Source organism: Zootoca vivipara, chromosome 6 (genome assembly GCF_965207765.1).
Source record: "Zootoca vivipara chromosome 6, rZooViv2.hap1.1, whole genome shotgun sequence".
Lineage (NCBI taxonomy): Eukaryota > Metazoa > Chordata > Lepidosauria > Squamata > Lacertidae > Zootoca > Zootoca vivipara.
This window is the reverse complement of record NC_142589.1, coordinates 1,536,068-1,560,549: the sequence shown is the minus strand read 5'-3', so window position 1 is coordinate 1,560,549 and position 24,482 is coordinate 1,536,068. Positions and strand designations below refer to the sequence as shown.

The window sequence follows — 24,482 nt, the reverse complement described above, 5'->3', positions numbered from 1 at the left end:
CTCACGAATTCAGTGCCTATAAACAAGTGAGTCTGCCAAGGCTGTATACTAGCTCCCTATCTCTTTAATTTGTATATAAGTGATATGAGAAAACCCCTAATCGAGTCGCCCGTCAATATTCATGACCCCCGCCTTGCGGATTATCGCTGCCCACTGCTTCTGTATGCAGACGACGCAGTAATTCTTTCCTATTCTCGAGTTGGCCTAAATAGAGCACTGAAGATCTTTGTTTCCTATTATCAAACCAATCAGTTAACCATCAACCATTCTAAATCTAAAATAATGATTTTCTTCAGTAGCCGAAAACTATACAAGTGGAAGCTCGATGGAGCAACAGTAGAACAAGTTGCCAAATTCCAATATTTAGGTATATTTTTTCAACAAAACTTGAGATGGAAAGCACAAATTCAATATCTCCTCAATAAGGCTAAAACTGTGTCCCACGCATTTCTCCAGTTTTATGTCTCAGATGGGGCTCTGCACGTGCCTTCGGGGTTGAAGGTGTTTAATGCGAAAGTAGCTGCCATACTCGCATATGCTGCACCACTTTGGGCTGCCTTGGCAAATTTTTCCCCTCTTGAGACCCTCCAAAATCAATTTTTACGGCGTATTTTGAAACTTCCCTCATGTGTGAGCAATGCGGCTATGCGTCTGGAACTGAAGATCCCCTCGCTAGAGACACTTCTGTGGAAACGGGTTTTCAATTACTGGCTAACTCTCTGGCACAGATTACCAAATTATCTAGCCCAATGTTTATGGCGTGACAAATTCACCAGTCCCTGGGCCAGCAAGATCCATGCCAAGCTTTTGCTTTTTGGAATCTCCCCCCCCCCCCCTAGAATCTTTAAATGTTGATCTTACCACAGCTAAAAAAATTATCAATCAGAGATTGGATGATACAGAGTTGCAACGTAATCTTATGTTGGGGAGGGGTATGTTCGCCTCGGCACATGGGCGTTACTCCCGCAAAGCATGTTCCAGCTTATTTATCATCCCTCTCTATTGCCAGCCATCGTTTTGCGTTTATTAAAGTGAGGTTCAATGCTTTCCCCTCCAACAACCTTCTTCACAAATTCTCTAAGGGCCGAGTCTCAGTTCTATGTTCCTGTGATAACCAGTCGACGGAATCCCATCAGCATATAGTTTTTACTTGCCCTCTGTATAGTGCTGTCTGGATAAACCTACTGAGACTATTAGTCCAAAAATTCTCTGGACTTCCAGTAGAGACTCATCTCACCCTATCACTGCAAGGCACTGACTCGTTTGTAACCTTGCAAGTGGCAAGATTTTTAACTTCTGTTCTGTCCTATAAGAGGATCATATTGTTTTTCCTAATTTTATATTATCTGTAATTATTATATTTTAGCCCTATATTTATTTTTACTGATTGTAAAGCAAGTATGTCTCGTTGTGTCTATTTTTATGTGCATATGAGCTTAAAGCTGAAATAAATCTATCTAACTATATTTTGAATGGTTTCAGGAGTCAAATGGACTCCCAGAACACATTCTGTCCAAGAACCAAGGTATGACTGTACTTTGAAAACTGCAGGCTGTAATGTGGTCCCCTTCCTTTCAAATTCAGGTTTTTGAAACGCAATGTTGCACAATGACCAGAGCATATTGGGAGTAAAGGTAAAGGGACCCCTGACCATTAGGTCCAGTCACGGACGACTCTGGGGTTGTGGCGGTCATCTCAGTTTATTGGCCGAGGGAGCCGGCATATAGCTTCCGGGTCATGTGGCCAGCATGACTAAGCCGCTTCTGGTGAACCAGAGCAGTGCGCGGAAACACCATTTACCTTCCTGCTGGAGCAGTACCTATTTATCTACTTGCACTTTGATGTGCTTTCGAACTGCTAGGTTGGCAGGAGCAGGGAACAAGCAACGGGAGCTCACACCGTCACAAGGAATCGAACCACCGATCTTCTGATCAGCAAGCCCTAGGCTTTGTGGTTTAACCCACAGCAGCACCCGTGTCCCTTCTGGGAGTACCTTATGGCAAAGCTCCTAACCCAGAGATTTCCAAACTGTGTTAGTGTGTCGGCTATAGTGTGTAGGTGTGTTGCATGAACATTCCTCGCACTCGTCTTGGGACTGGAAAGGGGTGAGTTTAACCTCTGGTTTGCTAATAAAACTGAATTACTGTGTCACAAAATGATGCATGTCTAGAAGATGTGTCACCAACATGAAAAGTTTGGAAAGCTCTGCCCTAACCTGAGGTACTTCATGGCTGAATACTAGTTTCCTTGGTCAGAGCAGAAAAAAATAGAAAAGCAACCAGAAAGAGAAGCACCAGCAAAACAAGCTATTAAGCCTTTGATCATCAAGTTCAGTGGTTCCCAGTTAGGGGTCTAGGGACCCCTGGGGGTCCATGGAACACACCCAGGGACTCCGCAGCCCCATATCTTGGCTCCCCCATCTACTGTAATTTTTTGTCATTTTTGCATGGTAATATCACAAATTTTATGGTCTGTTTTAGTGCTAAACAAAAATTTAAAAAATCCTTCCAGTAGCACCTTAGAGACTAACTAAGTTTGTCATAGGTATATGACAAATATACCTATGACTTATACCTATGACAAACTTAGTTGGTCTCCAGAGCTCCTAACAGGGCTTGCCGGGGAGTAAAGGGGTCGCTTTGGGCTCTGCTGAGTAACTTTGTCTCCAGAAAGCCCAATCTGGAGCTCTTTTGGGGCCGCGTCGCTCTCGCGGCTCTCCCTTCCCCCTCTCAGAGCCCTTTCCCTCGGAGCTCGAGGGGAGCGTTGCCGCGCAGCACTGGCAGTAGACCGGAAGTTACTCCGGTAGACCGGAGGTTACATATAGCCATCAAGGAAGTAGCTGTTGATAGACTTATCCTCCATGGATTTGTCTCACCCTCAAAACCATCTGAACTAGCTGACCTCCAAAATATAGGTTTATAAGACTCTGCAGTGTCTTCAACTAGAATGATAAGAAGGTATACAAAACAGTTGGCACTCTTTAAAGCAGAGATAGTGAGCTCTGGCCCTCCAGATGTTGCTGGAAAATAACTCCCATAATCCCTGACTATTAATGCTGACTGGAATAGATGTGAGTTGGAAGTCCAACAACATTTGGAGAGCCACAGGTTCCACACACTTCACTCTTCCAAAACTAAACAGTCTGTCCCAGGAGAGCCACGTGCTATCGTCTTGCAAAAACATTGCTGGTAACTATTTATGTCTTGTGCCACTGATACAAGTGGGCTGTGTGCGCCCCTGCTTGTAATATTTGCCCGCCCTGCCCACCCCCCTCACTAACCTCCCATAACCCCACCACCTCTCATTACCATCCCCCCCCCATAATATTTTATTAAAGTTTTTTCATAATACGATAAAAGAGAGGAAACCACCATGTCTGAGCCTGGGGACCTCTCAGAGACTTAATCTAAATCCATTCCAGACTGCACTGACCCTTAACTGTCTAGTGTCTGGTATGAAACAAGTCAACTGGAGGAGGTGGCTGATTGCCCTCACCCAGTCCAGACCACAGATAAGGAGCCTGTAACCTTCCAGAGATGGCTTGACTCCCAAATCCTTACAGCCCCAGCCTGAATAAGCAATGGTCAAGAATGATAGGAGTTGGAGTCCAACAATCGTCTGAAGGACCAAAGATTGATTCTCCACCACTGGTCTAGACCAACAGACTCTGAAGTTGATCTTCAAGTCAAATATACAGAGCCTTAGTCATAGTCAGTTTAAAATGCTGCCACTCGCCCAGGACTCATCATGAAGTGGTATATCACAAACCCTGACTCAGGCTGGCCTATATCCTGCTCTGTGAGGGGAAAGTTTGGTTCATGGTTGCCTAGGAACCCCTCAAAAAACAAGCTTCAAGGCAGCAAACCAACCAGTTACACATTCCTCATCTTCTTTCCCAAAACAAAACTCATAATACAAGCATGTATCTGGAGGCTGAGGCCCTCCAAACCCACCTGAGCTCTGTCAAAACCCAGTTTAGCCACACCCAGCAATCCTCCTCCTTCAGCAACACTGAAATATTCAATAATAATAATAATAATAATAATAATAATAATAATAGCTTTATTGTCATTGTACAACCTGTGTACAATGAAATTAAACGAGCCTCCCTCCCCACCCACCCAAACACTCAATCCCTTATCGAGCAACACACCACCTTGCAAGGAATCCTTACTCTCCATTTTCTGTCCCAAATCTGGGACACCCACCCCATCGTTTCATCCCCGCCACGTCCTTCCACCCCCGCCACCTACCCAGGCCACCTCAGCCTGGTGCCACCTGCAAGTTCGCCCAGGTCACCTCGATCCTCTGCCATTGCCCCCCCCCCAACACACCCAGGTCAACCTGGCCCTCTACACCCAGGGCCGGTGCTAGGGGTTTTGGCGCCCTAGGCAAGATCACCTTCTGGCGCCCCCGCCCCCCCCCCCCAGCCAATCATATTTCAAACACAGATGTATTATAGGAAGAATGAATAGCACAGAATTTGAAATTGTTTATTTTTAAAAAATTGTGAAAACAAGTCATAAAACAATTTCTGATTTATTTTCTCAAACAGAACACAGTTTTAGCACAGAAATCACTTTGAAAAATGTTAAATGTGATGCTGAAATTTAAGTCTCTTTAATGTTTCAATTTCAAGCAAATCAAAATCTTATTTTACATGCCTTTTCCTTTGCAAATTTTGTTAACAATTCCTTCAGGTCAAGTGCTGATGCTTCAGCATGTTTGATTGATATAGTTGCCAAACCAACCACTGTTTATACGCGAGTACAAGCCAACCCGAATATAAGCCGAGGCACCTAATTTTACCTCAAAAAACTGGGAAAACTTATTGACCCGAGTATAAGCTGAGGGTGGGAAATGCAGCAGCTACTGGTAAATTTCAAAAATAGGTTAAATGGTAGGTTAAATGTTTTTGAATATTTATTTCAAAGAAAAACAGTAAACTAGCTTAGTTAAATATTGCCAATTTGTGGTTTCAGTGTGGGCAAAAAAGGGAACAACCTGTGTTTTGTGTTTGCAGGAAAAGATTGTTAAGAGGTTTAAGGTGGATAGAAGCTTTTAGGTTTGTGGGAGCTTATAACCATCAATTCTGTGTGGATGTCTATCTGGACATTTGGATATCTTATATGTTCAAATTATGATGGCTATATTGATGGTTACTATATTCTCAGTGTGAGCTGGTGGGTGCGCTTTCTTTTCACTATTGTTTTGTTTTCTCTGTGTTCCTTCCTTTGTTAAATTTGACAAGGTGCCCCATGATATTCTTGTAAAGAAGCTGGTAAAATGCGGGCTAGACAATGCTACCATTCAGTGGATTTGTATCTGGCTGGCTGACCGAACCCAAAGGGTGCTCATCAATGGCTCCTCCTCATCCTGGAGAGAAGTGACTAGTGGGAAGAACCACAGGGTTCTGTCTTGGGCCCAGTCTTATTCAACATCTTTATCAATGACTTGGATGATGGGCTTGAAGGCATCCTGAGCAAGTTTGCAGATGACACCAAATTGGGAGGAGTGGCTAATACCCCAGAGGACAGGATCACACTTCAAAATGACCTTAATAGATTAGACAACTGGGCCAAAGCAAACAAGATGGATTTTAACAAGGAGAAATGTAAAGTACGACACTTGGGCAAAAAAAATGAAAGGCACAAATACAGGATGGGAGACACCTGGCTTGAGAGCAGTACATGTGAAAAGGATCTAGGAGTAAATCACTTGCATAATTTTTGCTTTTGTGGGGATCCTGATCATAATTCTGAATTTCAGTTGCTAGAGCTGTCATTTGCTAAGCTTTCTCTCTCCCCACCCCCAGTTAAAGTAGATGTATATTGTCTCTCAACATAAATGGATCTAGATGTATGTGTAAATGAATACCAAGGCAGTATGCATCTTACAGTCTGCCATTGCTGTCTGTGAACTTTCCTGAGACTGGGCAGTATATAAATTCAATAAATAATAATTATAATAATTACACCCAATGCAGTTGCTGAAATATGCTCAGAAACAGCCATCTGGAGCTCAATAAAGCTGATCTGAAAACAAAAGGTGAGCTTTAGCAAGCCCCAAAACTGTCAGGAGAATGCCCTCCTCTCTGCAGGGGCAGATTTGGAGGGTGAGAATAACTCATGTGGGTCCCCCTGATTCACCCTCTGCAGTCCATTTCTAACCTTCCCCATAGGTGAAACAACAGTAAAGAGCCTGCAGGTGTATAATTAGGGAGTAGGAGCAGAAGGACAATTATATGGGTCATCATTGGGGAGGGGGTGGATTTCTGCTTTCAGCTACCCAAATTTGTCTGTCTCACCCCTTTGAAACTATGTTCCAGGAGGGGGATGAATGAGACTGCTGAGATGAGCATAATTTTTCAAAGACCCTCCTTTACCTTCCTGCTGACGCGGTACCTATTTATCTACTTGCACTTTGACATGCTTTCGAACTGCTAGGTTGGCAGGAGCTGGGACCAAGCAACGGGAGCTCACCCTGTTGCGATGATTTGAACCACCAACCTTCTGATCGGCAAGCCCTAGGCTCAGTGGTTTAACCCACAGCACCACCCACATCCCGCTCAAATTGTACATATGTGCAAATAAACCATATCCCAGAGACACTGTGGTCTCCCCTGTGCCCATTCTAAGGGAACCAGGCCCTGGGTAAGTGGCTGGAACCTCTGGAAACCCTCATCACTTGGAGATTGAGGTGGCAAGTAGATACTACATTAACTACTGTGTACAAGAAAAGTCCTACTGGCCACATGACCTGGAAGCTCCCTCGGCCAATAGAGCGAGATGAGCGCCACAACCCCAGAGTCGGTCACGACTGGACCTAATGGTCAGGGGCCCCTTTTACCCTTCACCTTTTATTATAAAAGTTGAAAAGATCCACTGATAAAATTCTGCCTCTGGGCCCAATTACCTGAATGCAGGGTCACCTGGAAGAGTCTCTAACCAAAAACTTTTACCCCTAACCTCTGGTGCACTAAAGTTCATGATGGTTCTCAATAGTAAACAGAATGCTCAAAGGCACTCCTAGCTCTGTTCTACACAGTACAGGTATTTCAGAGCTGAGCCCTGGCATTGTAAATAAATTCTAGGATTAAGCCCTAGTCCTAGATGGGAAACCTGTGGCCCTCCAGATATTGTGGGACTTCAGCGTCCATCACCCCTAGCAAGAGGGAGTAAGTAAAAAGGATGTAGGTGTCATAGATATGCCATCCCTATTTTTGGTTCCAGTAAAGCATTTCAAGCCACAAGCACTTATACCAACTTTATAATTTATTTGCTCTGCGTGCGCAATAAGTATTACTTATAGCATCATTATAAAATATCACCATAGCTGGTTGCCAGTTAAATTCATTACAAAAAGTGCAACATTTGCAAAATTTTAAAAATTGCATTGATGCAAAAAAAGAACTCAATGTTCCAAAGAGACTTTCAGTCTGTTCAATCAGTTCAGGACAAAACTTTACATTTAAACAAAAACAAACACATTTCGTGCAATTAGTTGAACAACCCACTTCTGCTTGTAAAAGTCATTGTAAGACTAACAGAGTTGCTTACAATGCATCCTGAAACAAAGTTTACTCTGTGAACTTCACCTACTTTCAACACCAAGATGGTGTGTCTTTTCAACAAAAGCAAACAGGCAGTTACTGATCATTTCCCAACCCCTTTTGTTCCAGGAGAAAGCAGGGAGGCTTATGGAAGGCTTTGCACAGTCAATAATTGCCAAACAGACAGCTAAGAAGGAAAATGATCTAGTCTCTCATTAGCCAGGAAAAGTTGAGTCTGATCCAGTGACTGTTTCACCGCCTGCTCCATCCCCGTGATTTGTGGCTGGATTTCTCTGTTGTTCACAGGCTGATTCCCTTACTCACTCTAGCTTGCAAGTTTGAGTCAACCCAGGAAGTCTTTTGCTGTGAACTTTGAAGTGTGCAAAAATGGGGCTGAATCCCCCTGACTGATGTTGCCAGCATCTCTTGCCACACCAGCTTCAAAGCAGCTGGAGGTGCTCGTTTTCAAAAGTGAGGAGTCTGGCTCCTTCCATCCCGTCCTCTCTTTTAAAGGAGCTTCAGTGGACTTTGATGGAGTGTTTCCCAAACTTCAGGAACTGGAAGAGTTTCTCTCTTGTCCTCTGCTTCAAAGCCATGAGCGACATTGCTTTCTCCTCCAGGTCCTGGTCGGTGGCCAGGATGATCTTGGCCCTTTCCTCTGCTTTCCGGTCCCCTGAGTCCCTGAAGAGCTTCTGCAGTGACGCTTGATCCAGGCTTTCAAAGATGTCGGCCACCGCTTTCTTGCGCAAGGCCGTGTCAAATCGATAGCCATGGACGGAAGGGCTCACCCGCAAGGAGCTGGACATGATGCCCTCCTGAGGGTTCCTCTTTGCTTTCGCCGATGTCAGAGGCTCTTTCCCTGGAGCTCCTGCAGAGAACTCTCCGTGACTCAGGGCAGAGCTATTTAAAGGCAATTCTGAGCAAAAGCTGAAGGCAAGGCTGCAGGCTCAAGTTACAGCAATGACATCAGACGGTGAGCTCAACGCCCAGTAACCACAAAGGCCAGTTTAACAGTGAAATTGCCAGGGTCTCTTGTATTGTGACTGCTCCTTCTGCAATGAGGCATTGCTTATTAAATATAAGTATTTGGTCTGAAGGGTTTTGGTCATTTTTTTTCTAGAGTATTTAGTTAAGAGGCACTAAATCAAGGTAGGCTTGTGAAAGTGATTAAAAAAACAAATTTATTTTATCCAAATGTTAACATGAAACATGGGCATAGTCAGGGGGGCAGCTGCCCCATCAAGTAAATGAATAAAAATAACTAACTGACAATTTGCATTAAGATAATTTGGTTCTGCCCCCCCCAAATGCCTGCCCCTCCTAAAATAAATCCTGGGTGGCGCTGTGGGTCAAACCACTGAGCGTAGGGGCTTGCCGATCAGAAGGTCAGCGGTTTGAATCCCCGCGATGGGGTGAGCTCCCATTGCTCGGTCCCAGCTCCTGCCCACCTAGCAGTTCGAAAGCACATCAAAGTGCAAGTAGATAAATAGGTACCGCTCTGGCGGGAAGGTAAACGGCGTTTCCTTGTGCTGCTCTGGTTCGCCAAAAGCAGCTTTGTCCTACTGGCCACATGACCTGGAAGCTGTACAATAACACGAGATGAGCACCGCAACCCCAGAGTCAGTCACGACTGAACCTAATAGTTAGGGGTCCCAGGGGCGTAGCCAGGATCAAAACTGGGGGGGGCAAGCCATGGTCATTCAGGGGCGGGGCCAAGGCACGGAAGGGGAGGGGCCACGAAGTGGGCAGGGCTAAAGGGCCAGCAGGCCTGATGACATCGTGGCGGTGGCAGCAGCGGCCACCTTGTGCTTCTGGGGCTGGTAGCGTTGGCGGCTACCCTGCTTGGCTGGAGAGGACGGGAGGGTCGGGCAGGCGAGAGGGGGTGGCAGGGCGGGCGAGGGCGAGGCAAGACACGGCCGCAGCCACGACGGCTCCGAGGCGTTGCTGCATATCAGCATAATATTTCAACCATGGTTCAAGCCCCACCTTAGGAAAAAAAAATCCTGCATTGCAGGGGGTTGGACTAGATGACCCTTGTGGTCCCTTCCGACTACAATTCTATGATTCTATTGATATATTACCATAGCATATGCATCATTCTGCTTTCTTGAATTGTCCTACTCCTAGGCATAGCATCCAACTCCTAGAGGCCTAGGTGCCCCCCCCCCAATTACTGGTAAATACCGTATTTGAAAGAGTCATCCCCCCATGTTGATGGGCTTTCTATGTGGGGCTTATCTGCCCCCCATATTTTATTAAGGATGGAAGAGGGAGGGAAGGAAGGAAGAAATAGAGAGAGAGATAACTCATATTTGTGGGTGTCTCTGGATGACGCTGTGATGCTGGAACTCTGCAGCCAGAGGACAGGAGGGTCGGGCAGGCGAGAGGGGATGGAAGGGCGGGTGAGGGCGGGGCAAGGCATGGCCGCAGCCACGACGGCTCCGAGGCATTGCTGCATATCAGCATATTTCAACCATGGTTCAAGCCCCACCTTAGGAAAAAAATCCTGCATTGCAGCGGGTTGGACTAGATGACCCTTGTGGTCCCTTCCGACTACAATTCTACGATTCTATTGATATATTACCATACCATATGCATCGTTCTGCTTTCTTGAAATGTCCTACTCCTAGGCATAGCAGCCAACTCCTAGAGGCCTAGGTGCCTCTCCCCCCCCCCCCCAATTACTGGTAAATACCGTATTTGAAAGAGTCATTCTCCCCATGTTGATGGGCTTTCTATGTGGGGCTTATCTGCCTCCCCCCGTATTTTATTAAGGATGGAAGAGGGAGGGAAGGAAGGAAGAAATAGAGAGAGAGATAACTCATATTTGTGGGTGTCTCTGGATGACGCTGTGATGCTGGAACTCTGCAGCCAGAGGACAGGAGGGTCGGGCAGGCGAGAGGGGATGGAAGGGCGGGTGAGGGCGGGGCAAGGCATGGCCGCAGCCACGACGGCTCCGAGGCATTGCTGCATATCAGCATATTTCAACCATGGTTCAAGCCCCACCTTAGGAAAAAAATCCTGCATTGCAGCGGGTTGGACTAGATGACCCTTGTGGTCCCTTCCGACTACAATTCTACGATTCTATTGATATATTACCATACCATATGCATCGTTCTGCTTTCTTGAAATGTCCTACTCCTAGGCATAGCAGCCAACTCCTAGAGGCCTAGGTGTCTCTCCCCCCCCCCCCAATTACTGGTAAATACCGTATTTGAAAGAGTCATTCTCCCCATGTTGATGGGCTTTCTATGTGGGGCTTATCTGCCTCCCCCCGTATTTTATTAAGGATGGAAGAGGGAGGGAAGGAAGGAAGAAATAGAGAGAGAGATAACTCATATTTGTGGGTGTCTCTGGATGACGCTGTGATGCTGGAACTCTGCATGTACAGGAGCCTTGTAAGCAGCTTTCTCTCTGTTTGATTTACAGCAGGCACGTACAACAGGTAGATTGTGATCTACCAGTAGATCACTGGATGTCTGTGGTAGATCACTGGTAGGTCACTGGCACCCCTAAAAAAGGCTCACCCAAAATTTGCCTCCTCCCTCAAAAAAGTTGAACTATGACCTGAAGCCCTAAACAAAAATGGGCCTCCCTCCCTCCTAAAAGAAGCTCAACAAGTTTGACCTAAACCCCAAAAAACAGGGCTTCCCTTCCTTAAAAAAAAACTCAACAGCTTTGACCTGAACCCCCCAAAAGGGGGTAGATCACCCCCAGTTTTAAACTCTGAGTAGATCAGAGTCTCTTGGGAGGTGGCCACCCCTGATTTACATTATACAGATGCAGGAGGAGGGGCAGACTGGAACACCAATGCTTTTTATAAACATCACTGTGTCTGTCAAAGCTACAGCCTCCCCCCTTTCTTATTCACTTCTTTTTAGCCTTGCAGAGCCACCTTAGTCAAATTGAATCCTCTGAGTCTGCACCCTCATTAAATCGCCAATAGAACTCTTAATGCTCCTGAATGCTCATTAACAACTCCCACTTAAGAACAATAGGGTGAAATGGTCAGCTATCGAATCTTGCCTGGGGATATATGCTCCATTGTCTTACCTGCTTAACTACTGGTAGCCACTTTGCTTTATTTATTTGATGTGTTTTTATTACTGCTGTGTCCCCCCCCCCCCAGCAAGCGGAGACTTAGCTGCTCTTGCTAAAGCAAAGCCCTTTCCACTTCAGTTTTTGGAGGGGAAAAGTGCTGGTTATGGTCTGTAAAATACATTATTTTTTTTGCTTCTAGGGGGGGCAGCTGCCCCCTCCTGCCCCCCCCTGCCTACATCCATGAGGGGTCCCTTTACCTTTATGCCCATAACATGAAACATGTTATCACCATGCCAAATGAAGACTAGGCATGTGCATTTTAGTCTGCATCACCCCCATGTCCTGTTCAAGCTGCATAAAGGTTTATAGTTAAACACAGATTTCATAATATATTTTATCTATAAATGTGCTTTTAAAGTATGCTTTGATTATTTGTGTGTGCCAGTAACTGCATTAGAACCAGTGGTGGCAGCAGAAAACTTTTTTGTGCATGGGGTGGTGGTGGTAAATTTCAGATGTTCTCTGAAAGAAAAAGATTAGTATGACTGAAGTCTGGCAAGGGGGGGGACTTGTCCCCTGCCTTCCCTTTGATGTTGCTCATAATAAGAACGTTTACCGGTAGGATTTTTTGTTGGGGGGGCAGAACCTCAGATTTGTATTGATTTGTATTGATTTAGGGGGGAGAGCTGCTTGGGCTATGCCCATGTTGGCAAGGCCAGTGTAAGCCGCCCCATCCTGCTCCTGTCCAGCCCCTTTTTGTGATGTTTTGGGGTCATTTCCGGGTTCAGTGCAATGCAGTCGCTCACATATCAGATGCTCCCTAAACAGTTGCTGCCTGTATAGGAGTTCACAGTTAGTTGATACTTCAGCATCCAGGGACATATTTGGATTCCACATACATTAAATCCTGTTGGGATGAGCAGGCAAGCCCAGAGGATTCCCTGGTACACTGGGAATAACTGCTGCTTGTGCATATTTTTGTACATGTATACCTCATATGGACCCAGGTGGCGCTGTGGGTTAAACCACAGAGTCTAGGGCTTGCTGATCAGGAGGTCGGTGGTTCGAATCCCTGCAACAGGGTGAACTCCTGTTGCTCGGTCCCAGCTCCTCCCCACCTAGCAGTTCGAAAGCACATCAAAGTGCAAGTAGATAAATAGGGACCGCTCCGGCGAGAAGGTAAACGGCATTTCCGTGCACTGCTCTGGTTCGCCAGAAGCAGCTTAGTCATGCTGGCCACATGACCCGGAAGCTGTCTGCGGAAAGGAAGCCTCATCTATTTCAAGGAAGGCTTGCTGATCAGCCTCATAAGGAGGACTGAAATCCTCTAAGGAGCAGATAGACCTTTATAATGATGGTGTTTCCTGCTCGGCAGGTGGTTGGACTGGATGGCCCTTGTGGTCTCTTCCAACTCTATGATTCTATTACCTAGGCTCCTTTTGGTCTGGATAAAATGGCAAACACCAAAACCCAAGGCTTGTAAAGCAAGGCGTGATCTTTATTTTAAAAAGACAGAGGTCTGTTATAACAGAGGTTCTCCCCCCCCCCAAAAAAAGCAGAGATGGCAAGAGGAACCCCGAACAAAATAACATTTTCCCTTATCTACCTTTCGCTGTATATGTAAGTGGATGGAACGGGGAAAAAGGCGGGAAGGGGAGATTAACATTTCAGTAAATAGAGTACTTGTGAGCTCTACCGTGTTTCTCATAAAATAAGACATCGTCTTATATTTCTTTTACTCAAGAAAATAAGCCTATGGCTTATTTTCGGGGGTCTCTTTTTTTAAAAAAAAATTACCTCTTCTTCCTGTCGCGGCTCGGCGCCCAGAACTGGCTGCTGCTGCTGCGCTGGTGGGCACTTTGTCGGCGCTTCAGCAGGGCACGCTGCTGGGTCCTGCCTGGTCCGGGCTCCACGCGGCGCACGCTGTGGCTCTTGCCGCGTCCCGCAGCCGGCGCGGCGCTCGGCGCGGCGCACGCTGCTGGGCATTTTGGAGGGGCAGCAGCATCCGGTTCTGGGCGCTGAGAGGCATCTTCCTCTTCCATGGCGCCATCCAGACCTGCTCCCACCACTATGGCTTATATCTTTTCAACCCAGGAAAATCCTGCGTCTAGGTGCGTCTTATTTTGTGAGAAACACGGTATCTGTGAATCTTCTGGAAATGGCACCCTGGTTATTCTGGAGATGGCTTGATTACAGTGATGTCCCTGAATTTTCTTGGTTGTCAATATGTAAATGCAAGTATTGTTGGTAAGGAGGCATTAAAATGAAATCCTGTCTATCCTGTCTTACTATGTAACTTATTAATTTAACAAAGTTCTTAGTTTGCCTTTTCCTGGGTAGCCTGGCCATTCCTTTGAGATGGAAATCACTTTAATTCTTGAGACAATGAGAAAGTTCCTTCACCCCCCTTCACTCATTGCAGAGAAACATTTGGTCATTTTCGGAGAATCAAAATGGTTTTCAGGCCTGTCTCCCTGTACGGTTTGCTTGGTACATTTATGAACATTTAATATATATATGACCTCAAAATTCTTACAACAGAAACAATGTCGGCAAGGAGCAGTGGTGTGTCGGTTGCCAGTACCCAGGGTCCACATGGGGAGGGGGGAGAGGGAAGCGGATGGAGGCTGCATGCACATTCAACTACATAACAGCATCCATGTCACCCCAGAGATTGCAGCCATGGAGATAAGAAAAGAAGGGTGATTCCATTGTCTGGACTCTGGAGAGGTCACTTCCTGGTTTCACATGCAGAAGCCGTTTTTAATGGAGCCCAGCAACAGAAGCATGCAGCTGTATTGAGGCAGCACCAGGTGTTGAAATTTTGCATCCCTGACAATGGGTGGTGCTGTGGTCTAAACCACTGAGCATAGGGCTTGCTGATTGGAAGGTCAGCGGTTCGAATCCCCATGACGGGGTGAGCTCCTGTTGTTCCGTCCCAGCTCCTGCCCACCTAGCAGTTCGAAAGCCCATCAAAGTGCAAGTAGATAAATAGGGACCGCTCCGGCAGGAAGGTAAATGGCATTTCCGTGCGCTGCTCTGGTTCACCAGAAGCAGCTTAGTCATGCTGGCCACATGACCCAGAAGCTGTCTGCGGACAAAAGCCGCCTATAGAGCGAGATAAGCGCGCAACCCCAGAGTCGTCCACGACTGGACCTAACGGTCAGGGGTACCTTCATCTTTTTAACAATTTTGTGCCCGGGGCAACTGCCCCTGTGTCCCCCTACTATGCCACTAGCAAGGACATACCCTCCAACATTTCTCTGATAGGGAGTATTATTATTATCCCCACACACGCACACACCTGACTGGGTTGCCCTGGCCACTCTGGGTGGCTTCCAACCTAAGTAAAAACCTAATAAAACATTAAACATTTATAAACTTCCCTATACAGGGCTGCCTTCAGATGTCTTCTAAAGATTGTAGAGTTACTTAGCCCCTTGGCTCGGGGATTGCATAACTCCATGATCGATGAAAACAGGAATGTTCTAAGAAAAGTGGGACATTCTGGGATCAAATCAGAAACTGGGATGGCTTCTGTAAATCTGGGACTGTCCTTGGAAAATAGGAATACTTGGGGGTTCTGCAAGGAGGAAAGTGCTTAAGCAAACATGCCCCAACTCCTCTTTTTCTTCTCCATGTGAGGGAAAGGCTAACAGGGGCAGGGAGAATGTTTGCCATACCTTGCAGGTCTGCCTCCTGATCCCACAACTCTCCTCAGCAGAAGTTGCCCATGATCTTCACCCATATCCTAGCCAACCCCCCATCCCTGCACTGCACCACTTGTAGCAGCCTCTCTCTCCCTCCCTCCCTCCCTCCCTCCCTCCCTCCCTCCCTCCCCAGATTCAGGACATGATTTAGGACAAGGAAGGAGATCCCACCACCCTAGAATCTGCCTGGGTTGTCTAGTGGTGGTGGCTGGAGTGTCCTCAAACAAAATAAACCCGTATATGGCAAAGAGACCAGAGCTTGTATGTCAACCTGCCTGACCTGGAGCTATGTCACAACTACATTTGAGGAGGTACAAGTTCCTCACCCCTGGGCGAGGCTAGAAATTTGTTATCTGTCAAGCCAAAAGCTTGGGATCCATCTCCTGACTTAGAGTTCCAGCAATAAGCTATTCCAAGAAGAAATTCACAGTTCTTGTGGCAACGTGGGCATTTCCACTGACTCTGCACATCAGGAGTTTGCTATGCTTCCCTACATTTCAATGAAACATCCCAAAATGATTTAACAGACCAAGACGCCACTCTGGCTGGCTCCTTTGCAAGGACACACGGAAGGCCTGGCAGGCAGAGGGGTGGGTGATGCAGACTGGCGGTCGACCACTGTGACCGACCGACATCTGTGTCTGCTTCCTGCTATTCATATTATGACACTAGCAGAGAGCTGCTAACAATGGAAGCCAGACAGTTGGGTTCCCTGGCTCTGTCGCCAGGCATTGTTACTTCCTCCAACACCCAGGTTTGGCCTCTTTGGTTGTCATGAAGAGGGTCACGTTGTTTGCTCAATCAGAAGATGCTCTTTTGCCAGCCACTGTGCAACCCCTCCAGGTATATATCTCTTTATTTCTTTATGGAACATAGGAAGCCTCCTTATGCCAAGTCAGACCATGAGAGACTCACCAGGGTTTCAGAAAGGAGACTTTCTCCAGGCCCACCTAGATATGTCAGGGACGAAACTGGCTGGCAGAAACATTGTGCCCCACTCTTCCCAGATTTGTCTTCCTATATTATTATTTAATGTGTTTACATTCTGCTTTTCATCAAAGTAGCTTACGTAAATAAATCATAGCACAGCAAATCACAGAACCCTCTTATTTTGGCACAAGAATCTGTGGACTCTGGCTATTGCAGAGAAAATAACCCACAACTTACGTGTTTATAAGAAGACATTTCTATGCCATTTGGTGGGATTTCATTTCTTATGTGTCAGATACAAAAAAACTCTATTCCCCTACCAAATCATGAAATATGACTTTCCTGATGTATCTTATTTATTTATTAAACTTTCATACTGCCCTATACCTGTAGATCTCAGGGTGCCCTATACCCGTAGCTCTCAGCCTTCAGATGTTTTCTAAAAATCAGGTAGTTGTTTATTTCCTTGAATCTTATCGGAGGGTGTTCCACAGGGCAGACGTCACTATTAAGAAGGCCTTTTGACAGGTTCCCTGCAACCTCACTTCTCACAATGAGGGAACCACCAGAAGGCCCTCGGTGCTGGACCTCAGTTTCCGGGCTGAATGATGGGGTTGGAGACGCTCCTTCAGGTACACGGGGCCGAGGCCGTTTAGGGCTTTAAAGGTCAGCACCAACACTTTGAATTGTGCTCGGAAACGTACTGAGAGCCAATGTAGATCTTTCAAGACCGGTGTTATGTGGTCTCGGCGGCCGCTCCCAGTCACCAGTCTAGCTGCCGCATTCTGGATTAGTTGTAGCTTCTGGGTCACCTTCAAAGGTAGCCCCACATAGAGCACATTGCCGTATTCCAAGCGGGAGATAACCAGAGCATGCACCACTCTGGCAAGGCAGTCCACAGGCAGGTAGGGTCTCAGCCTGTGTACCAGATGGAGGTCCTGGACACAGAATTGACCTGTGCCTCCATGGACAGCTGTGAGTCCAAAATGACTCCCAGGCTGCGCTCCTGGTCCTTCAGGGGCACAGTTACCCCATTCAGAACCAGGGAATCCTCCACACCTGCCCGCCTCCTGTCCCCCACGAACAGTACTTCTGTCTTGTCAGGATTCAACCTCAATCTGTTAGCCACCATCCGTCCTCCAACCGCCTCCAGGCACTCACACAGGACCTTCACCGCCGTCACTGGTTCTGATTTAAAAGAGAGGTAGAGCTGGGTATCATCCGCATACTGATTAACACCCAGCCCAAACCCCCTGATGATCTCTCCCAGTGGCTGCATGTAGATGTTAAAAAGCATGGGGGAGAGGACAGAACCCTGAGGCACCCCACAAGTGAGAGCCCAGGGGTCTGAACACTCATCCCCCACCACCACTTTCTGAACACGGCCTAGGAGGAAGGAACGGAACCACTGTATGACAGTGCCCCCAGCTCCCAACCCCTCTAGACGGTCCAGAAGGATGTTATGGTCGATGGTATCAAAGGCCACTGAGAGATCCAGCCCAACTAGACACCGCATAGGAAAGTTTGAAAGTGGGGCAAAGTTTGGTAAAAGAAAGCAGAGATCTTGGACCAGGATTGGACCTCTGTCATCAGTGCTTTTGTGAGCTTCCCACTGGGATGATTGAAATACACTCTACTTTTGCTGGTTTGGAAACTGCAGTTAGTGCAGTTAGTTTGATTTTCCTTCATTAATTCCTTCATTAATTACAGAGGCTGGCAATTCTTATTTAGAAGGCATATATGGGGAGAGGAGGTGGGTGTCTTTACTCCTCCACTGTGATTGGAATTGAAACCATCCCCATCTAGTGTGGCTTGTAGCTTTTTGGTTGCCAGTGGGAACTTTCCCCCTAAGACTCCCAGCAATGCTAGGAGGGAGGAGGGAGGAGGGAGGAGGGAGGAGGGAGGAGGGAGGAGGGAGGAGGGAGGAGGGAGGAGGGAGGAGGGAGGAGGGAGGAGGGAGGAGGGAGGAGGGAGGACTCTTCAGCAAACACCTGCTTAACACTGTGTAAGAAGAGTCCTGGAGGTTCAGACCAAAGCTCTATCTAAAAGCCGCTGAGAGATCCAGCAGAACAAGGAAACAGCTCTCACCTTTGTCCCTAGCCCGCCGGAGATCATCGACCAGTGTGACCAAGGCAGTTTCAGTCCCATGATGAGGCCTGAATCCCGACTGGAAGGGATCCAAATGGTCCGCATCCTCCAGGCGTGCCTCGAGTTGTTCAGCAACCACTCGCTCAATCACCTTGCCCAAGAATGGAATATTTGAAACTGAGCGATAGTTGGCCATATTGGCCGGATCTAAAGATGGTTTTTTAAGAAGCGGTTTAATAACCGCCTCTTTCAGCGGGTCTGGGAATATTCCCTCATAGAGGGAAGCATTTACCACCCCACGGAGCCCATCGCCCAGCCCTTCCAAGCTCGCTTTTATTAGCCAGGATGGGCGATGGTCAAAGAGACAGGTGGTTGGTTTCACTCGTCCAAGCAGCCTGTCCACATCCTCGCAGGTAACAGATTGAAATTGATCCCACGAAACTTGACTAGACAGGGCTCCAGCACTCTCCTAGCCCGGCCCTGCTCCCACGGTGGAGTCTACCTCCCTCCGAATCTGAGCGACTTTATCTGCAAAGAACTTTGCAAAAGCATTGCAGGAGATATTGGGGTCCCTATCAGGCCCCGAAGACGAAGGTGGTTCAGATAGATTGCGAACCACCTGGAAGAGTCTCCTGCTGCTGTTTTCTGCAGATGCGATAGAAACGGTGAAGAAGGTCCTCTTCGCCGTCACCATTGCCACTTGGTAGGCTCAAAGTTGAGCTCTAGCCCATGTTCGGTCGGATTCAGAATGAGTTTTCCGCCACTGGCGCTCTAGCCGTCTCAGCGAGTGTTTCATCGCCCTCAGCTCCGGGGAAAACCACATGGCTGTCCGGGCTCCATGCAATCAGAGAGGGCACTTCGGAGCCAAACCGTCAATAGCCCTGGATAACTCCACATTCCAGCGGGCCACCAGGGAATCGGCTGCCTTCACTGGTTCTCACTTTCTGGGGATTAAAATAATTCTTTCTCATTGCGTTTTATTTCATTCCAAACTAGTTTTTTCTTTTCTTTAATTTTTTTCTGATAAGAGTTTTGTTGGGGGGGAAAACCCCTAAGGACAGCTTTACTCGCCTCCCAAACGGTCTTCATACCAACTTCATTGTTACTATTAATTTGAAAATATTCTTTTAAGGTTTTTCTCACTGTAGACACAATCTTGTCATCTTTTAGTAAGCTTTCATTCAGTTTCCACCTTCTGCCTCCTATCTGTCTATCTCTAAAAATAAGTTTTATTGAATTGTGGTCTGACAATATATTGGGATGTATTTCTACTTTTTGAATCCTCATAAGAATTTCTTTTGATGTCCATATCACATCTATTCTTCCTGCGGATTTTTTAGGGTGAGAATAATAAGTATACTCTTTGTCCACAGGATGCTTATACCTCCAGGAGTCAAATAAGCCCATAATGTCTACCATCTGGAAAAATGAATTTGGCAATCTATTTTGTTTTTGGTCGGTTGTTGGTTGTTGGTTTTGTTTGTTTGTTTGTTTTCTGAGGTTCTATCGATCTTAGGCTCAACTACACCATTGAAGTCCCCCATCATAATATTTTTTTTCTTTAATGCTCAAGACTATTATTTTTAATGGACTTCGAGATAAGCAGCTACCAGTGATTGACTTTATTGCGCCCATCAGGGGGCGTCCATGTGGAGTCCCTTTTAGTGTAACATTTTTTTCGGTGGTAGTTGGTGGTCGATGTTCTGTTCCTTAATGTGTTCCTTAATGTGACTTCTGTTTCAGTGTATCTGAAGAAGTGTGCATGCACACGAAGGCTCATACCTATGACAAACTTAGTTGGTCTCTAAGGTGCTACTGGAAGGATTTTTTATTTTTATTTTGACTGCGTCAGACCAACACGGCTACCTACCTGTAACTAGTAGGACCCCTTGACGACGATCAAGTCCAATAGCCGCTTCCGCCCTTGATATTGTACATTGAAGGTTCCCACCCCCATCATGGGGACCGTGCATTTTTGGAAGTCCCGCAGGGTGAATGGGGCCGGCCTAAGCTTGGGGCTGCCACTGGGACACAATTTCCTTAATGTCTGTGCCACGATTATGGTCAGGGTTGAGCCTGTATCAAGCTCCATGTGGCAAGGGGCTCCCTCTATCTGTACCTCAAAGTAAATTCTTCTGCATTAGAATGACGCAACTGGTATACCTGACAGTCTGTGATCTCCATCGAGTTGCCTTGATGTGTCAGACCGTGGGGCCTGGGACTCTTGGGTCAGCCATCTGATGTGAGGCATCAGGAAGGGCGGGCAGGGCACACCCAGGCAATATGTCCCACATTTCTGCATTGTCGGAATTCTGCATTGCGGAAACGGCAAATCCTCCACTCGTAGCTCTCCCCGCAGCTTGCACAGTTCCCATCTTCCGGACGAGGCTGTCATGGTGGCTGTGCAGATTGTGTGCACGTCCTCTCAGTCGGATTCTGAGTCGCTGGTGAGGTCCTCGTGGTGGACCCTCAGTTGGGACAACACGTTTGGCTGGAATTCTTGCGCTGACCTCTTGGCGGCTTCAGTTGCTAGAGCCTCCTCTAGGGCGACCTGGAACGTCAGGTCCTTATTGGCGTAGATGTGCTGCTGCAGCTTCTCATCCCTCAGGCCACCCACGAGGCAGTCGCGCCGCGGAGCATGTTCTCCAGCTCTGTGCAGAGCCAGGCAGCCTGGCAGAGGGAGGTCACATACCTGGTTATGGTTTCTCCGGGGGCCTGCCACTTTGCATAGAAGGCATTGCGACACGCTACCACCGAGGGCTGTGGTGAGAAGTGCCCCATTAGCCGTTCCATTATTGTGTCGTAGGGAACGGTCACGATGTTTGTGGGAGTGAGGAGGGCTTGGGCAATCTCGAAGGTTTCTTCTCCACAGATGCTGAAGAAGGTCACCCTCTTCTTGGCTCCATCAGTGACATCCTTTGCCTCCAGGAGGAACTGGAAATGGGTGGCGTATCCTTCCCAGTCTCCTGAGGCTGGGCTGAATGGCATGAAGCTGTTGTCTGTCGCCATTCTGGGTCCTTGGGTCCTGGAGCTGTAGCCTGGATGCGCAATGCAATGCTGTGTTGCCTGTGGTGGCTGTGTTGAAATTCCTTTTGTTAATAAAACAGCCTGGGACCTGTGAGTGAGGTCACACTTGCTCCCAGAGGTATTGCTGGTCAAACCTCCTGTCTGTGTCTTTTTAAATTTCAAGTTCATGTCCTCTTCTGCTTTCGGAACGCTACATGTGGTGCCCTGTGTGAGGCCACAGAAGAAACAGTGTGAGACCAGAAGGAAACCCCTGGAATGGAACTCCCCTCGGAAGCTAGCAAGCAGCTATCCCTAGGCAGTGTGGACTCCCCCTGCAAAAGATCCACGGGCTGAACGATCTCATTCACTTGAAACAAGCCCCAACGACATGCACCAATACCCCTCAGGTGAGATCATGGGAAGCAGACTGTCACAATTGCAGGAAGAACATAAGAATAAGTTATTGTTTTTGCTAGCTCCAGCAGGGCATGGTAAGTGCTTAGTCCTCCTTATTGATAGATTGTTGTTAGAGATTGCAAAATTGTGTCCCTGGTTCCCAGAAGAAGGTACTTTAGATATCGAAAAATGGGATAGACTAGGAATTACATTGCATAACTATACCTGAGGCATCTATACAAGACTTGCACATTGAGCATTTGTGTAGAGATGAGGTCGCAAAGCTATCTAAACTGCTAATGCTCCAAAATTATTGCCACCTTCGCAGCCTCCAGATTGGCAGTTTCTTTCTGAGCCGACTAATTACAACGGCACCTTCTGCTTCATTGCATGAGTCAAATGTAGATTCCATGCCACCTTCTTATTCAGAAAGGGCACCTCAGAGGCCAGTGCAAAGATTGGCTACTCAAATTGTGACGGAAGGAAATAGCGAGGACATTGCTGATGTGTTGCCTCTCTTAGCTGTGTGCCCTGTTATTCAAAATGCACAAGGACATAGGGTTCACACTGAGGCTTCAGAAGTATTAATGAAACAACTAGTTTTTGAGAATACCAATGCTGACTGTAAAACTGCTCTTAAAGCAATTTATCAGAAAACAGAAACAGATATCACTCAGATGAGTAAGCCTTGCCAGAACCTTGGCACTGAATCTCATAAATCTACCTTGCTGGCAGCAGCTTTGGCTCCTTCAATTCACCCTGCTAAAGATAGGCAGTGCTTTGGGTGGGGGGAGACTTTAGCTAGAGCAGTGTTTCCAGTGGACATGCACGAGGAGTTACCACATCTGTTGTCTTTAAAAGGACTTTGCATAGTCAGAAAGAATTCAAATTAAACTGCCATTTCTCTACCTAGGACATTGATTGCTCCAGACAGCTTCTTCTCCTTTCCTTCCTGAACTAAAAATTCCTAATGAATTTACTTTACAGCAATTGCAAAGTTTTATAGGTCATATTAATTGGGTCAGACCATTTTTAGGATTGCCAACTCATGAGCTGCAACCTCTGTTCACTGCTCTTTAAAAGAAAAGCCCCACCTGCTGATGTTCTTCCAGTAAATAAATCAATATGTCATGCTATCCATCAGGTGAATTTAGCACAGTGCAAGAGTATGGTGCTCGCATCAAGCAAGAAGGTCCTTTGCATGAAATTTTACTTAATATGCTATCTCTACCTACAGGAATTCCCTTTTCTCCAAACGCAGCTGACAGAATAGCGATTTTAGAATGGTTACACCTGCCTAACACGCCACCTCAGAGCCTCTATCCTTATCTTTCCAATTTGATATTGCTGCTTGTTTCTTACCTTTTCCTAAAACAGGAACACGAATCCCTGCTGGATTCTGCTCTTTCCTATCACATTGCATTTGCTAAAAATGTTAGAACAATTAAGTTTAAGCCTCCTAAAGACCCACGTTTAGCTCTAATTCAACATCTGCCGTGGAAATTTGCTTCTGTCCAAACTCAAGTTCCTATTCAAAACGTGCTTACAATTTTTATGGATGGAGCACCATCAAGAGTTGTTTTAGCATATCAGGACTCTGAAAATAACTGGCATAGTTTTTTTACAGCTAATCAAGTGAGTGCACAGAGATCGGAAATAGCTGCTGTGAACTTAGCGTTTCAAATGTTTCCAGATCAACCTTTCAACTTTATTGTGGATACTCAATATGTTTTTAAGCTGTTATTGCATTTGGCTAATTCATATCTTTCTCCCATGCTAAATTCTAACTTACTCTCTGTTTTCTTGCTGCTGAAAAATCTTACTAGGTACGTTACTATACAACATTGTCTTCCTGCCTTTGCAGTGATAGGGCGCCCTCTAGTGATAAAAACTGACAATGATCCTGCCTACACTTCTACTGCCTTTAATGATTTTTGTGTGAAGTGGGATAATTCTTTATCACATGGCATTTTTTAAAATTCCACAGGTCAGGCCTTCGTGGAGCATGTGCACAGATCCTTCAAGCAGCTATTAGGGGAACAGCTTTGAGTTGTAGAGTTAGGCCACAGGATTTATGTGATGATGTATCGGTAATTCTGTAGTATCCCTTTAACTCAGGGGTAGAGAAACAATGCCCTCCCCAATTTTGTTTGACTCCAGCTCCCCTCAGCCACAGGCAATATCACCCAGGCTCAGATTTGTTGCAAGGTCTGGGAGGAAAGCATCCGAAATGTTGACTCCGGGATGTCCTGCAGCTTCTCCCAGAGGCTTCCAGAGTTGGAAGGCTTCGGGCGTTAATTCCGAGGCTCCATAAGGGAAGGAGCAACAGCACCTCTGACCACGTTAAGAGTGCAATGTCCTCCTTAATGGGCAAACAGGTCCAATATTTCTCAAACTTGGCTTCCCAACTGTTGTGGGGGGGTTGTCATAGTTGCAGGGGACATGGGATTCACAAGAAGCAAAGGGGGGAGAATGGTGGGGAAAGGATAAATCGCGCTGCAAAGTAAAGGAATCATCCCGCCTTGCTGAACCTTCATTCATATATGCAAAGCCCCCCCCCCCAAAAAAGGGAACTGGTTTCACACCCCATTGAAAAATAAGCCGTAGTGTTGTCAAAATGCTGTATGGAATATGGAAACAATTTTATCGTCTTAAATTTTGCATCTGTATCCCCGGTCTCTCGTTACATTCTTCCTTATGTCTGAATTGTAAAACTGTTGCTTTATTTTCTTATTTAAGTGTGGATAGACGTGTCCCTG

At 46.6% G+C, this 24,482-nt stretch overlaps 1 protein-coding gene and 1 pseudogene across 1 annotated transcript; both read right to left on the bottom strand.

The window, feature by feature from the left end:
- Positions 1–7,256: 7,256 nt before the first annotated feature.
- On the bottom strand, positions 7,257–8,412 carry TCIM (transcriptional and immune response regulator). The gene has a single exon (XM_035119178.3). The coding sequence runs from the start codon at positions 8,356–8,358 to the stop codon at positions 8,071–8,073; it is 288 nt and encodes a 95-aa protein (XP_034975069.1). The 5' UTR covers positions 8,359–8,412; the 3' UTR covers positions 7,257–8,070.
- An 11,693-nt stretch (positions 8,413–20,105) lies between these two features.
- On the bottom strand, positions 20,106–21,724 carry LOC148685217 (uncharacterized; annotated as a pseudogene).
- Positions 21,725–24,482: the final 2,758 nt, after the last annotated feature.